General features: G+C 37.7%; 1 protein-coding gene across 1 annotated transcript in view; it reads left to right on the top strand.

Moving 5' to 3' along the window:
* The window catches only part of CCDC85A (coiled-coil domain containing 85A), a gene marked incomplete at its 5' end in the record, with an annotated part of 163139 nt that overhangs the window by 114870 nt on the left and 33974 nt on the right, over positions 1-14295 (top strand). Inside the window, one exon of the mRNA XM_006778578.2 lies at positions 10889-10965. Coding sequence (XP_006778641.1) covers positions 10889-10965 — 77 coding nt within the window. The remainder of the gene's footprint in view (positions 1-10888; positions 10966-14295) is intronic.

Here is a 14295-nt window from a genome sequence, read left to right as displayed (position 1 = left end):
ACTCTGACTGGTAGGTTAGCTTGCTGCTGGGGTCCAGCCGATTGGGACTTTGCGAGATGGGCTGGACATACCCTGAACCCTCTTGCGGTCCTTCCCCAGCCCTGATTGTGCACCAGTGGGGACCCGCGGCCTGGCCTGTACCCTCTCACAATCCGGGACCACTCGGGGAATGTCAGAGAGCCAGTTTTGGCCCAATCCTGCAGGTCAGGCTGAGGGACTCTGCTGGTGCATGAATTTGTGCAGCAGTCCTCTGATGGTTTATAAGGAGGAATAAAATATAGTCCTTCTTTAAGGAACATGGTGTTCACAGTGTATTTTATTCCTTCTTTTGCATGTTGATTTACACAATTCCTATTTATAATTTAAGGTTTTCCCTAAACAGAATGACTATGCTCTGACAAGAGGTAACTCAAGTGAAAACTTAAAGATTTTCAATTTCATCTGCTTTGAAAGTTAAAAACAAAACAAAACACACTCTTGTATTTTTCAAGGGTGAATAAAAATCATTGATTTAAGAATGCTATTTTATAATCAATCTGAAAATTAGTATTAGCAGGACAGAATTTAATAGGTTCATTGTATGGCCAAAATAAATTTATCCTCTTTATTGTTGTGTGTATAATTTCAGGCTGTAGGGAGCTTGAGAAACCATTAATTGAAGATTACTGTTATTTTAGGTGTAGAAGTTTATTGTATCCACTCCAGGTTCTAATGTATTAGAAGTATTGATAGATCCTTGCAGAATCCATAGGATTTTGTGGACAAGGGTGATTACTTTAAATACAGTATGTTGAGATATTTAATATTTATAACCAACTTCTCTCCAAATGCCTGATTACCTCTGTTGGATTATATGCATCCAGTTCTCTTTTGTTACCACCAGGAAGAATGTTGACAGCATTAAATTAAGCAGAGTGAACATTAACTTGGTTCCCCTGATGTCAGGAAGAGAATCCAGGAGAGATACAGGAAAGCAGCTGCTTTGAAAACTAAAATTAGACATTTACAAGCCAAAATAAATTGCCCTTTGTTTTTGTCCATCATTTTTTTCTAAGCCCGTAGATTTCTGAGACTTGGGTTATAACAAGTTTGTGAAATTTTCCCAAGGTTGCATTGTGAACAGCCACCTTCGTTTATTAAGCCCATTATTAACTTAGCTTATCCACCCACCTCCCTTGGGATGGTTTGGTTGGTGGTGACTGTGAAACATGCTATTTTAACTTAGGCTGACTCTTGGTTACTTGAAGTCACTACCATATAAACTGGAGAAATTATGTAGTTATTAGGAAAAATACAGTTTTTATTCTTTTAACAAATGAATCGATTGAGTGATGGCATAGTGCTCAAGTATAAGAAGATAATTTAAGTCCATCGGACTATTGGTGCCGATCAGATTCTTTGATAATTGCTTGATATGGCCTTCACTCTGTCTCTTCACAGGGTCTATGTTCTCTAGTAGTGAGACTTATTCATAATGCTTAAAATGCTGGGCTTTTCTGGGTCAGACCTCAGATTGAGTTCCAGAATTGAACTCTACTAGCTTTGTAACTTTGAGGAGTGGATTTTGTCACCTCTTCCTGTTCCAACTTGACTTTCTTCCTTCTCCCTTCTCTCTCTTCGCTCCACTTTGGTCATTGCAGCCTTCTTTGTGTGCTTGGAGTGCCTCAGGCTCATTCTAAGCTTGGGGACTTTGCAAATTCTATTCTTGGTCTTTGGAAAGCTCATTCCAGATCTTTATATTCAGGTTTCATCTTAGATGCCCCAGATCTTCACTGATCATCTACATCTAAGCTAAAGTGAGAGGGGGCGAGGTGTTCAGGCAAATAGTGTACTTATTTATGTGTCTGTGTACACATGTCTGGCTGTATGTCTTCTTTACTAGAATTTTCGTTGGGAGGAGGAGCCCTTTTTGTTTATTTTCAATGGAGTGTCTAGTTCATAGTAAGTGCTCAATATAAATATACGTTAAGTGACCGTGATTATAAAGTACTTGTTAAAAAATATACCAAAATAGTGAACATACAAAAAAAAAAGGTTCCAAAATATACGGTCTTTCCCATTTTGTATATCTTAACTAACTAGATCTGTCCATCATTTACTCACATTACTCTATGTGCGGACATATAATGCTAAAACATTGGGAAAACTTCGCTTTCTTATGTAGGGGAACTATTTCTGAATTGTTACACTGTGTGTTTCATAGTAATGCAGACAGTATCTATAGGCTAAATTCAATGACATTTTTATGAATTCCCAATTGATGGAGTCTAAGCTAATGATGCTTTGTTGTATAATTTGATAAAACTTTTATTTTGCTGAATTTTTTATCCTCTGGCCTTGGGAAAGGCAGTTATTTTCCCTGGGAAAAGACAACAGCAGCCATGTCACAGTGGAAAGACACATTTTAACCCCAAATAGCTGTGAAAATGGTATTCGTGTTAAACAGCTCTTTGGAGTTTGAAATAGTTTCCCTATAGTTCTCAGTCCTTTCGTCCAATTTATTGCTATTTACCTAGTACCTCCTTTGCAGGGCTGGTGCTTTCAAAGGAAATTGTAAAAGTGAAGGCAATTTTAGGGCATAAAAAGTTCCTGAAAACCAGACTCCGTTTTAGATTGCTTGTCGTTGTGTGCTTTCTGGGTAAAACTGACTGCATTTTGAGTTAACTGCTTCTACCTGTCCTGGGGGCACAGAACTCTGAGTAGCAGCCAGAGCAGTTGGGAACAGTGGCAGACACTTGTTCATTCGCTCCGTCGACAATAAGTTATTGAACACCTTCTAGCTCACAGCTCTGTGCTGGTCATAGGGCTGCTCAGAAAAGAGTTAAGGGGCCTTGCCATGTGCAGTCTCTAACTTAGGGAGAAATGGTGCCAGTTCACAAGGAGTAGGTGCAGGTGGCCGATAGCAAACATGCAACAGAATGCCATTTTCTCCCATTTTAAAAAACACTTCTGTTTGGGAAGAGGAGGGACTTAAACAAATTTATGATGATTATTTTCTGATGCAAATGTTAGGACACAGACCCTGATTTTTCCCCCTGATTTCTTGATTGATTTATACTAAAATCATTGAATTTCAATGTCCATGTAACTGTTTAGTCTTCTAGAAAATAATAAATGAAATAAAAATCTGACTGTTTAAAAAAATATAGCACTTACATGGTTAGGAGAATCACACTTTTTAATTTTTATTTTTTTATTGTCAAAGCCTTCTTGGAAAATGATTCGATATTTACAGCCTTCATTCTAATTTGATGTAAACTAGGACAGCGCATTGCTCTGTTTTCTTTTCCTTTGAAATGTGAGATTATTTTTCTCTGCACAAAGAAATAGCCTGTTTTGATGTGGACCACTGCCCATGCCCTTCTGAGGTGGCTCTGGACAGCTCTGAGCCCCTCACTCAACTCCTGCCCAGGGCTCCCCACCTGTGCTTTCTCCTGGTTCCCAGTACAACCTCGCAGGGAGTGGCTGGGAAGAGACTGGGTGAAAGTCACAACCCTTCCAGTGGGTATTTGTAACCCAAAGGAAACCTTAGTAAATAGATATCCAGCTGAAGGGCCTTTCTATTATATTCCAAGATGATAGTGGTAGAAACATATTTTTCACCCCCCACAACTGTTTTTATCTCTCTTTGCTTTCAACACCCCTTCTGCTCTCTCCGTCTCCCTCTCGTTCCCTCCCAACTGTATAAAAACAGACACGCACATATTTTTTGGAATGTGATGAAAGCACTTTTCAGATTTCTTATTGAAATGACCTACCAGGATTTGATCTGATATAATTTGAGGAAGTCCGTAAAGTTTTCATCCAGAGTTTAATGTACCAAAGAATGTTTTTCAAATGGCACAACAGAATTGATATTAGGCTCCATTTAAATATTGATCTGTCTTCCATGAGTGATTGAAGGGACCTATAGTATGAAATATCTCCTTTCAGGGCACTATCTACATAACTGATTTATTGGTTGACTCATTCAGTACATTTTCTTTGTGCCATACACTATTTTAGGCACGTGGAGTACATCACTCACACAACAAAGACCCCTGCTTTGTGGAGTTTACATTCTGATGGGGAGAAGCATTTTACACAATAAACATAACATATGAACAATGTGATCGAGGATTTTGAAGAAAATAAGTACAACAGGCTAAAGGGAAATCATGAGTATGGGTAGGAGATGGGGGCAGGTTGCAGGATTAAATGAGGTGGACTTGGTGAGTCTCATTGAGAAGCTGAGATTTGAGCAGACTGGTAGGAGGTGAGGAAGTTAGCATCTATTTGGGGGAAGAACATTTCAGGAAGCTAGACCATGTTTGGGTGTTCAGAAACTGAAAGGAGGTTGCGTGGCTTGAGCAGAGGGTGTGATGGCATGATGTGGGAGAGGTACCAGGTGGTCAGAGCATGTGGGCTCTGCTGGACATTTTAAGGACTTTGGCTCTTACGTGGTGCAAAAACAGTGAGCTACTATAGGGTTTTGCATGGAGAATGATGTTCAGACTTAGTGTTTAGATAGAAAACCCTGGCTGCTGTGGATTTGAAATAGACTGAATGAAAATAGACTTGGGGGTGGAGGCAAGAATAGAAGCAGAGACACTGCTTCACTCCTTGCCTAGTCACTCCTTGCCTGGTCACAGTAGTCTCCTAACTCCTCACAGTTAGGAGACTACTGTGAGGTTGGATTCTCGGAATATTTTAGAGGTAGGGTCAGTAGAATTTCCCAATGGATGGGACGTGGGTGTGTGAGGAAGTGCAGCCAAACATAGGCTAGGGTTTTTGTCACAAGGAAGAAAATAATAATCTAGGAGTCTAAGTCAAGGTCTAAGTATAAACAGCCAAAAAGAGCACAAGGTTTTAAAAATTTAAGCAGCAGAGGAAGGTGACAAGACAAATATCTCCGTCTCCAACTGCTGTCACATGCCTCTTCTTGACTGGATTCCAGGATCTGAGTCTTCAATGCCTGTGCAGTCCTCATTCCTTCTGCCGGAAACTCTTTTCTCCAATATCTTTGCATAGTTGGCCTATTTCAGATCTAAGTCCACAGAGAGCTCTTCCCAGGCCATGTTCCGTAATGCAGCCGCACTTCCCCAAACCTCTCTAGACTAGGACTCTGTTTTGTTGTCTTTATTGCACATGTCGCCTTCACAAAATATCCTATTTTATTTTCATGGTCCATCTTCCCCACTGGAATGTGAACTCCATCAGTGCACAGACCTCATTTGCTGCCCTGTCCCCGGTATCTAGAACAGTATCTAGCACACAGCAGGTAGTCACTATTGAGTGAAGAAGTCTTGATATCAAAGTAAAGCAAGTATTTGTTAGAAAAATTAAGACATGAAAATAAATAACCTAAGTAAATAAGGAGATGTCATCATAAGTCACTCAATATATGATGCGTTGACAAATGAGTTAAGAATAAGGAAAACAGAAACCCATGGAGTGGGAAGAATTGAAGATTATGCGTTGACAAATGAGTTAAGAATAAGGAAAACTAGCAGAAACCCATGGAGTGGGAAGAATTGAAGATGGTAGAATTATTGAACTTCAGAGTTAAAGGGATCAGCCCAACAGCATACACAGGTAGAAATCTTGGCAGAATCTCACTGATCTTTCTCTGAACACCTCCATTAACATGAAGTATATTATCATATTTCCCAATCATTGGATAGTTTATCTATTAGAAAGCTATTTTTCAAACCATGCATAAGAAGTTCTGGACTAGGCAGAGTGGATTGAGTATTTGGGCAAGGGAGGTGTAGTCAGAGACCCAGAGCCAAGAGAATTTGAGGACAGTAAATAACCAGAAACATGGGAGGAGTTGGATAGCAAATAGCTACCTCATATTTCTTTTAGGCAGGCACAGAAAGAAGGGTTGGAGAAGAGTAGTATTAGTTTCGCAGATAATAGACTGGAGCGGTACCTGACTCATTCTCTGTCAATAAAGCTGTCTGAGTTAAATATCCAGACAAATCTGAAAATGCTGATCCCAGCAAGATTAAAAAAAAAAAGTATCAAATTATAGTGAGAAATGTAATCACTTATACTTCTGGAGCTAATATAAATTTGAAGTAGGAGGCTAATCTTTGCTTGCCTGAGGAAGGAAGAGAAACACTTTTAGTTGGAACATTAATAATTTTTGAAATATAATTCTGAAGTAATTTTCTTTGTAATGTGTAGAGCCTGTGGATGGTGGGATGAATTCGGGATTGATGCAATCGGTGTCTTTAGAGTTTGGGGTTGAATGAAGGGACTGCCTCCGGATCTGAAGTCAGTCCATTGGACTCTCTCTGGCCCAAGGAGACTGACTCTTAACCACAGAAAAACTTACATCTGTAAACCCCTGGCTACTATAGTCTCCAAATGCTTCTCTTTTTTACACTCTTCCAAATGCTGTAATTTATCTTGGAATGGACCATCACCAGATTTTATTTTCTTCCCTGAAATTTTGGCAACCAGACAGCACTTTGTCTAATCAAAACCACTCAGAAGTTTGACAAACCTTAGACAGTTGCAACTACCAGCGATAAACCTTTTATGTACAGCAATCAGAGTCTTCCATGGGTTGTTTTAAAGATGGTGTTTGCCTACAGAGAGACACACCACTTTACAAACCAAGGGGAAATACGAGGGTTTAATATTTTGATCAGAGAATTTTCGAACTAGCGGAGGAAAAAGCTGAGCTACTTTGTATGATCGAATGTATTGCGAGTAAATTGAAGTGAAATCAAGTGCAGGATATCTGTCTAAGGGAAATATCAAGCTATTGTAAATGTAAATATCCTTTCAGAATATCTAAACGGGGGAAGAGAAAGAGAGAACTTAGAATTTATCTATGCAAGAAGCTGGACAGAGTGATGATTAGAAGATCCAAGATGGGAATAACTATGATGACCCAGCAATGGAACAAGATCTTTTGAATATATTTGATTGATTCCCAGTGTTAGGCCAAGTTCACTGTCTTCTGGGCTTTATTCTTTCATTTACCAAATGATCAGGGGATTGAGGACAAATTGGGTGAGGAAATCTCTACGGTGCACTCTAAAATTGGAATCATTTAGAAGACATGGATTTAGTGGAATTCTTACGACTGTTTCTTACATTTGTTTAATTGCAAGAGGTGCTGTAGACTGTAATATGTAGGTTCAAATAGAAGTGAGATACATGCAGAGAAATTGTTTCTGCTCTGAAAATATGCACAAGATTTACCCAAAGAACATCTTGAACGTGGTTGGATTTTCACATTGATATCATTTGCTTCACTTGCTTTTCTAATGTGTAGCTGTCCATAGCTTTCCCCTGGTGGGAAGAGAACTAGAATAACTTTGGTGGAAATTAAAATCACTGCCTGTATAAGTGTCTTGACATTGGCTTTTCAGATCCTGACTGGGAGAACCTGGCCTTTCCTCCTTTCGCTCCCCAGTGTTTCCCTTTTCCTCCTTGTGACGCCCCTCTCTCCCTGTTTACAAAAGGATTATTCCTGGCTTCCAGCCCTTGTCCATCTTGTGGCTCCACTCCCATCTCTCTGGCTACCAAACTGCTGTTGATCCATTAAGCTCAGGTTTCTCCTTTGGAGAACTATGACCGATACTGCTCTCCTTCTGTACTGCTGTTTCACATGCTTTAGCACTGAATTTCGTCTGACCTTATTGTTTTATGTGTTGCCTTCTCTCCCCCAATCGGTAATATACTTCTCTAATGCACTGTACATCTATGTAGAGTATAGCTCAGTATTTGGCTGTTTTTCAGGGGGAGAAATGCCCATTCTCAGAGTTCTGAAAGCCAAAATGGCATTTTGAAATCTCAGTGTTACCAGCTATGAGCCACTGGTATAAAGCAGAAGGATCAATTCCATTGATAGGATATCCTAACGCAGTTGTGTGTGCGAGTGAGTGTACTTGAAGTAGAAAGAACGCCAGTCTTTGTCAGACACTTTTCTCAGGTCAGTGCACAACCGGGCTCCACGTTCTCGGGTGCTGTGGAAGAGCAATGGAAGGACAGCTGTTTCACAGTTGGCACCACTCTCTCTGGAAGTCCCCTGAGGAAGGAAGAAAAAGGCAGCAGCAGACATGGCCAGATATGTCCCTTTGGGTCAGAAGGGGCTCCTTTCTCGCACACAAGATTTCAAGTTTTTTAAATAATGATCACCTAGGATGAGGATGGGGGTTATGATGTGAATATTTTGAAAGTATGGAGCTTCTTACACCTCATCCTATTATGTTTTATTTACAAATGTTTGCATATTTTCTATCCCATTATTCCTTATGTACTGATAGTTAGGCTTAGCTAGCTTATGGTGCAGTAACAAATAAACCTTGAAACCCTAAGGGATTAACAAAATAAGTATTTGTTTTTCTCTCACTTCCCAAAGGATTGGGTAGTTTTCCCAGTGTCTCTTCATAAAGGGATTCGGGGGCTCAGTGATGACCTTACAGTATATTTTAGGAAAATGTTTGTCTATTCCACTCCCACTTAATGATTATATAATCAGTTTCCTGATGAATAAAACAACTAACAGCATGAGTTCTCTTATTTATGCATGCAGATCAGCTATTCTTCCTGTTTCCCTCCCACCCCCAGAAGTTTTCTCATCTTCTATTCCTTCATCCTATAGTAGTAATTGCAGCAGAGACTTAGGGCTGAGCCTGGATCACAGCATATGGGCATGGAATCCTAAAGTGGAATTTGTGCTCTGAGGAACCTAAGACTTACGATAGCTGGTCATCTTTTCATCCCAACTCTAGAGCAGTAGTACCTGAGAAAAATTGGTGCCACAATAAATATTTTTTGAATGAACTCACAACACCTCTTAGCTTTGTCTTTATCATAAAGCTAATTTTTTTCCTATTATTTTACCTGTGTAAAATATTCCCTAGCTTTTCCTATATTTGCAGTGAATGCTTTGAAACAAAGCTCTGAACTTCACCTACTGTAATTTGACATTGAAAATTAGAGAAAGGAATGTTTTCCAAATTCAGGAATTTACTCCCCCCCTTTTTTGTTCACTGATGTAACTTTTGAAATATAAGTAGAAACTTAGTGAAAGCATCACATCAAATATGTAAACTGCAAAGATTTTAAAAGAGAAATAGATGAAAGAGACCGAACTGAATTAAACTCCATTTAGTGTCATTTTTCAAATATCACCTGAAGCACTCTATATAGTCATTTCAGCTGCTTCAAGTATTACAGCCTCAGGCACAGTGTAGTATAGGGACAATAAAGGTAAGATGTAAATTGTGGACAAAGAAAAGAAATGTGTTTGTTCATGGTTTAAATAGAATATTTCTGGACAACTTTTCACTTGGATGGCCCTTCTTAAGTGGCTGTTTTTGTAGAGTTGAAAGTGGGGCTTGCAAAACTGTAAATCAGGCATCTACATTCACATCTTGATCCGCAAATTACTTATTCATTTGCTAGAGTAAAGCAGATTCATGAAATCAATACGTTGGTTATTCATTTATGCCTTATGCTTTTTTTTTCCATTTGGAAGAATCTATAAAGCAAACTCTTAACATTTCATTGAGCTAAAAAATGAGAGCATATTTCTAGCAAATGTCTTCAGTTTCCTTCCTCTTGTGTTTTCCTGTTGTATGAGGATCGCTCAAGGCTATGTTCTCTATTGGTGTGAGATCAGTGGGTGGTTATGTTCAAGTCAGCCATAATGACTTTCTGCAAATATTTGTGAAAACAGGCTTGTGTAAAGTGGTCAGGGATGAGCTTAGGTGCTACATTTGTGAATTAAGGACTGGAGGTTCTTATGTATTTTAAGAAAATAAAATGTTGATTTGGAGGTCACAAATATGAAATTGAGGTCGTATAATCAATTTCCATATAAAAATTATAGCGTTTCCATGATGAATTTCAGATTAAGGTATTAATTTGCATCAATATTTATCCTACGTTGAGGCTGTTAGGGGCTTCAAATACTTGCACCCAGGAAGATCTGCTACTTTAATGCTAACTCTGCAGACATGCTCTGGATTGTGTGTTATGTACATTTACCTGAAATGTTTGTTCTTGGGTAATGAATGGCAGCTGTGTTCTCTATGATGTGCTTAAATACTTTCACTTTTATGAAAAATATCACTGTCAGATTGTTCCTCAAAATGAAATCCCTTTCCTGATGTAAAGCTGTGAACTTTCGAGTTTCACTAGGGAACAGGAAAAGCATGATGCTGACTGTGAGCTCAGTATACACCTGAGTTTGTGATGAAATTAAAACAAGAATTAATTTCAAGTCTGCCCCTGGTGAACCTGGAGATTTTGGGGAAACTTGGGTCTTTGTCACACACAGCCCAAATGACAGTCAAAATTCAGCCTAACTCTAATTATTTAGCCCTTTCATAGCCATTCTTTGAATTACAGTCTTAGTATCTGTAGATCTGTGACAAGAACAAAATGTTGGTCTTAACACTTGAAATATGTATTGGTATAATGAAGGGAACTGGATATTTGAAATATTATTTTCTATTTTTAATATGACCTTGTAATTTATTTTGGTTATAATTAACATTATGAAAGTCTTATGCATGGTACAGCTCATTGAAAGCCCAAAATGTACAAAATAAGTTGAAAAGAAGAAACAGCTGTCTTCAAGATGTCTAATGTTCTGAGGGCTACATGGTGCGCAAAAGCTTACAATCTCGCCTCCTATATAAATTTCTCGAATTCTCCTTAACATTGTCCAGTTGTTCAAACTGCTTGTAGTTTCAATAGCTTCTGTTATTGGTTTTTTTTTTCTGGGGAGGAAACTTGTTTTTTTCTTTTCTTTAATTTTTTTAAATAACAGATTTGTAGTCACTACCTGGTTTGAATAAATCAAGCCAGAAATATCCTGACAGTGCACCGAACAAGACCTGTGTGTATAATGTGAGTTCTTTCTTTTCAATTTTAGAATCAACCTTGTCCTATGTTAGGCAGCTGGAGGCAAGAGTAAGACAGCTGGAGGAAGAGAATCGCATGCTGCCCCAGGTGGGTGACTTCCAGAAGCTCATAGCTAGTCAGTGTCATTTGAGTTGTAGCATTTTATTTGGAGTTTGAAGTCTCAATTACATTTTCTCCTTGAAATGATAGAAATCATTTTGTAAGTAGTCATTCATCAGTGTGGAGTGTGATTACTTTTCATAATGACCATCCTATTATGCAGGTTCTTAAACTGTGACAATAAAAGATGCAGATGTCTGAAATAAGAATGTAAAGCAATTTTGGAAGGAAGAAGAAAAATGAAAGGAAATAGAAAGTACTTTGATAGCACTGCTCATATACATTATGCATGTCGTTGGTGAAGATAGAGAAGGGGCTTGTATTTAAAGAAAAATTTTGCTAATTTGTGAGGTAGGGACAGCTGGGGGAGATTGAAGCTGTCATGTTTTAATTAAATTAGCATGTACTAAAGTTCTTTGTGATATGATTGAACCTTTCAGGACAACAAGGTGATGACAGTAATTGACAGTTTTTACTTTGGGGCCTCATTTCTTTTCCCCGGTGAATGTAAAGTGTGGCTTTGTCTGGGGTGTACTGCCTGCCACATATTTTCCTTATAAAATTATTTCCATGGCCGATATCTTGGTGAAATGATGTTGGTCCTTTGAGGGGGTGGTTCTTGGGAAATGTTCTGTGAGCAGTTGAACAAATCTGATTCTAGGTTGCTTCCCTTTACAGACATGTAGGCAGCAACGTATTTTAATATTTTATAAAAGTGAACTTTTTAAGTATTTGTTTGCTATTGTACTTTCCACATTTTGGTGATTGTTTCTATTTCATAAGTGACTAAGGGAAAATTAAAACTCAAATAGTTTAAACGGAAATACAAAGACCGGTTACAGTGCAAGAGGAGATATAGAAACATTAGTGCAAATATGCTTAGGAAAGACATTTTAGGTCTTTTTAAAATCCTGTTTTGTTTTTTTTAAATGGCTTTTGGTCAGTAATGATGATTTGGGCTATCAGGTACTGCATGTGAGAATGCCTGTCTCTTTCTTCCATTGGCCAACCATCTGGCTAGAAATCATGAAATTATATGAATCTACTTATCTCCCTTCTCAAACTACATATATGTTAAAACTCATGATGACGGAAAGGGTCATTTGTACCATGGAATATAGTGTATGTAGAGCTTTTTTCTTTGCTCTTCTATACTTTTCATTTTCAAATTTTCTTTGCCATTTTCCCTTTTATATTGGATTCACTGTATGAGTGTTCTAGGGCCCTGTTCCAAAAGTGAAAAAAATATAATTAGTTGATTATGGACACTCTCTATGGTTATACCATCTCAGAGGCAACTGGGAATGTAAATGAAAAGAAAGAGAAAAAAGAATGTTTCTTAGTTTTCCTGTGAGTGGAAATGCTAGTATCAACATCAAAATGCTAACATGTGTGCTATCTTAACGAAAAAAAGGGACTACAAATGTGAAAATGATGACAAGATTGATTTCTAAAAATCTGCAAATGTGAGTGTTAGTGGTCTTGAAAAGAAATCAGAAGTCTTCACCTATACTTGATATGTGTGTATAATTAAATATATAGTACTTACACAGTTAAGCGTAGAAGAGATTAAAAAACTTTTCAAGGTATAAAGTGTTCAAGCATATGTTTTTAAAATTCTCTGCTACTTTCTGTCAAAAAACATTGTTTTGTTTATTTCTCCACAATAAGTGGCTAGGAAAGATCGTGTTTTATTGAATCTAAGGTGTTACTGATGTGAGATGCCCCAGTATCATATGTACCATAAAGAGGAAAAAAAAAAAGATGTCAATTATTTCTAGTCAGATTCTTGCTAATATCAGAGATAGTAAAATGGAAAAATATATAAAATTAAACAGCGATGTTTGTGCCCAAATTACTTTAATGCAAAGAAAAATCCTTTGTTTTAAATAATATGCAAACAAAACGATAGCTCTCTCTTCGTTCAATAGCAGTATTTCCATTAAATTTCAGTACTTGTTAGTGTTTTCATTTACAGCAAAAATACATACAATAGAGTCAGCACTTGCAATTACTTGGTAGAAACACACTGAAATGAACAGTGAGAGTCATAAAAGGGAATCCTTGTGGAGGGCTGGGACTGGGGCTGGAAAACACACAGGCTGTGTAATTTCTTAGACGTCACTGGGACTGTTATAAATAATTATGTGATTTCCCCGCAGAAACTATTTCTGATTGCATGATGTTAGCTGATTTGCAAGGTCAGTTCAATGCAACAAGCTAACGTCACTGCATAAAATAGTCTCAATATCTGAAAACTTGATTTTTAGTTAATAGCTTTCTCACTGTGCAGTTGATTAGAAGAAATTCTTTTTTGTTCCCAAGTTTTAAAAAATATGACCACTTGTCTTTGGATAAATAGGAATAAGAATATAGTTGGCAATTGACATTCCAAGTATATCAAATATCTTTTGTGGCTGTGTCCAGCTTCTTTGCTGATAATTTAGTGTTTAGAATAATTATGTAAAGCACTTTCCCAGAGGATAAAATCTCCTCCGTGCTCATTTTTATTCCTTATATAAAATTGCATATAATGAAAAGAAAGTCACAACTTTTCCCTAGCTATGCATATTTTAAAATAAGCAAAGTGAGTGTCACAAATGCTGTGGATTTCTCTCTGGTTAGATGCAAAGGCTTCCATTTCTTAATTTATACATGACAAGGTTCCACCCAGCTCTTAAATCTTGTAGGCCTGAGTGTAAATAAAGTTTGGGTCCAGTCTTATACCCATGCAAAGTTACCAAGTCCTCGAATGAAGGGTTTATATGCAAGTACAGAGAGAAAAACGTAGTGAAGACTGAGCTGGTTCTACCCAGTGGCACATAGGAGCCCACAGGAAGTATAGATGGAATATTAATATGTTCCATGGCAGGCCATTACCCAGGTTCACAGAGCTCTTTGCTCTGCTATGGTTTATAGAGTATCCTACAAGACAATTGAGCTGTACCTTAAATCTAAATTTGTGAACACAGTTTTCAAAGGTGTCCTAAAATAAGAACAGTCTCATTATTTTCAGAAAATGCAGTGGTATTTGATATGTATTATTTGAAAAGGAAATGCCTTTTTTTAAACTTTTTATTTTGATAGGAAGACAATATGAGATCTACCCTCTTAAAGATCTTTAAGTATACAATACAGTATTATTTTCTATTGGTATGAGTTTGTCATTAGATCTCGAGAGCTTATTCAGCTTCCATAACTGAAATTGTATACATGTTGATTATCAACTCCCCTTACCCCTCCCAATCCCTGACAACCACCATTCTATTCTTTCTTTCAATGAATGTGACTATTTTAGAGATCTCATATAAATGGAAT

The sequence above is a fragment of the Myotis davidii genome, unplaced genomic scaffold, assembly GCF_000327345.1.
Source record: "Myotis davidii unplaced genomic scaffold, ASM32734v1 scaffold6, whole genome shotgun sequence".
Classification (NCBI taxonomy): Eukaryota; Metazoa; Chordata; class Mammalia; order Chiroptera; family Vespertilionidae; genus Myotis; species Myotis davidii.
Note: the sequence above shows the minus strand (reverse complement) of the source record. Positions and strands in the feature narration are given on the sequence as shown.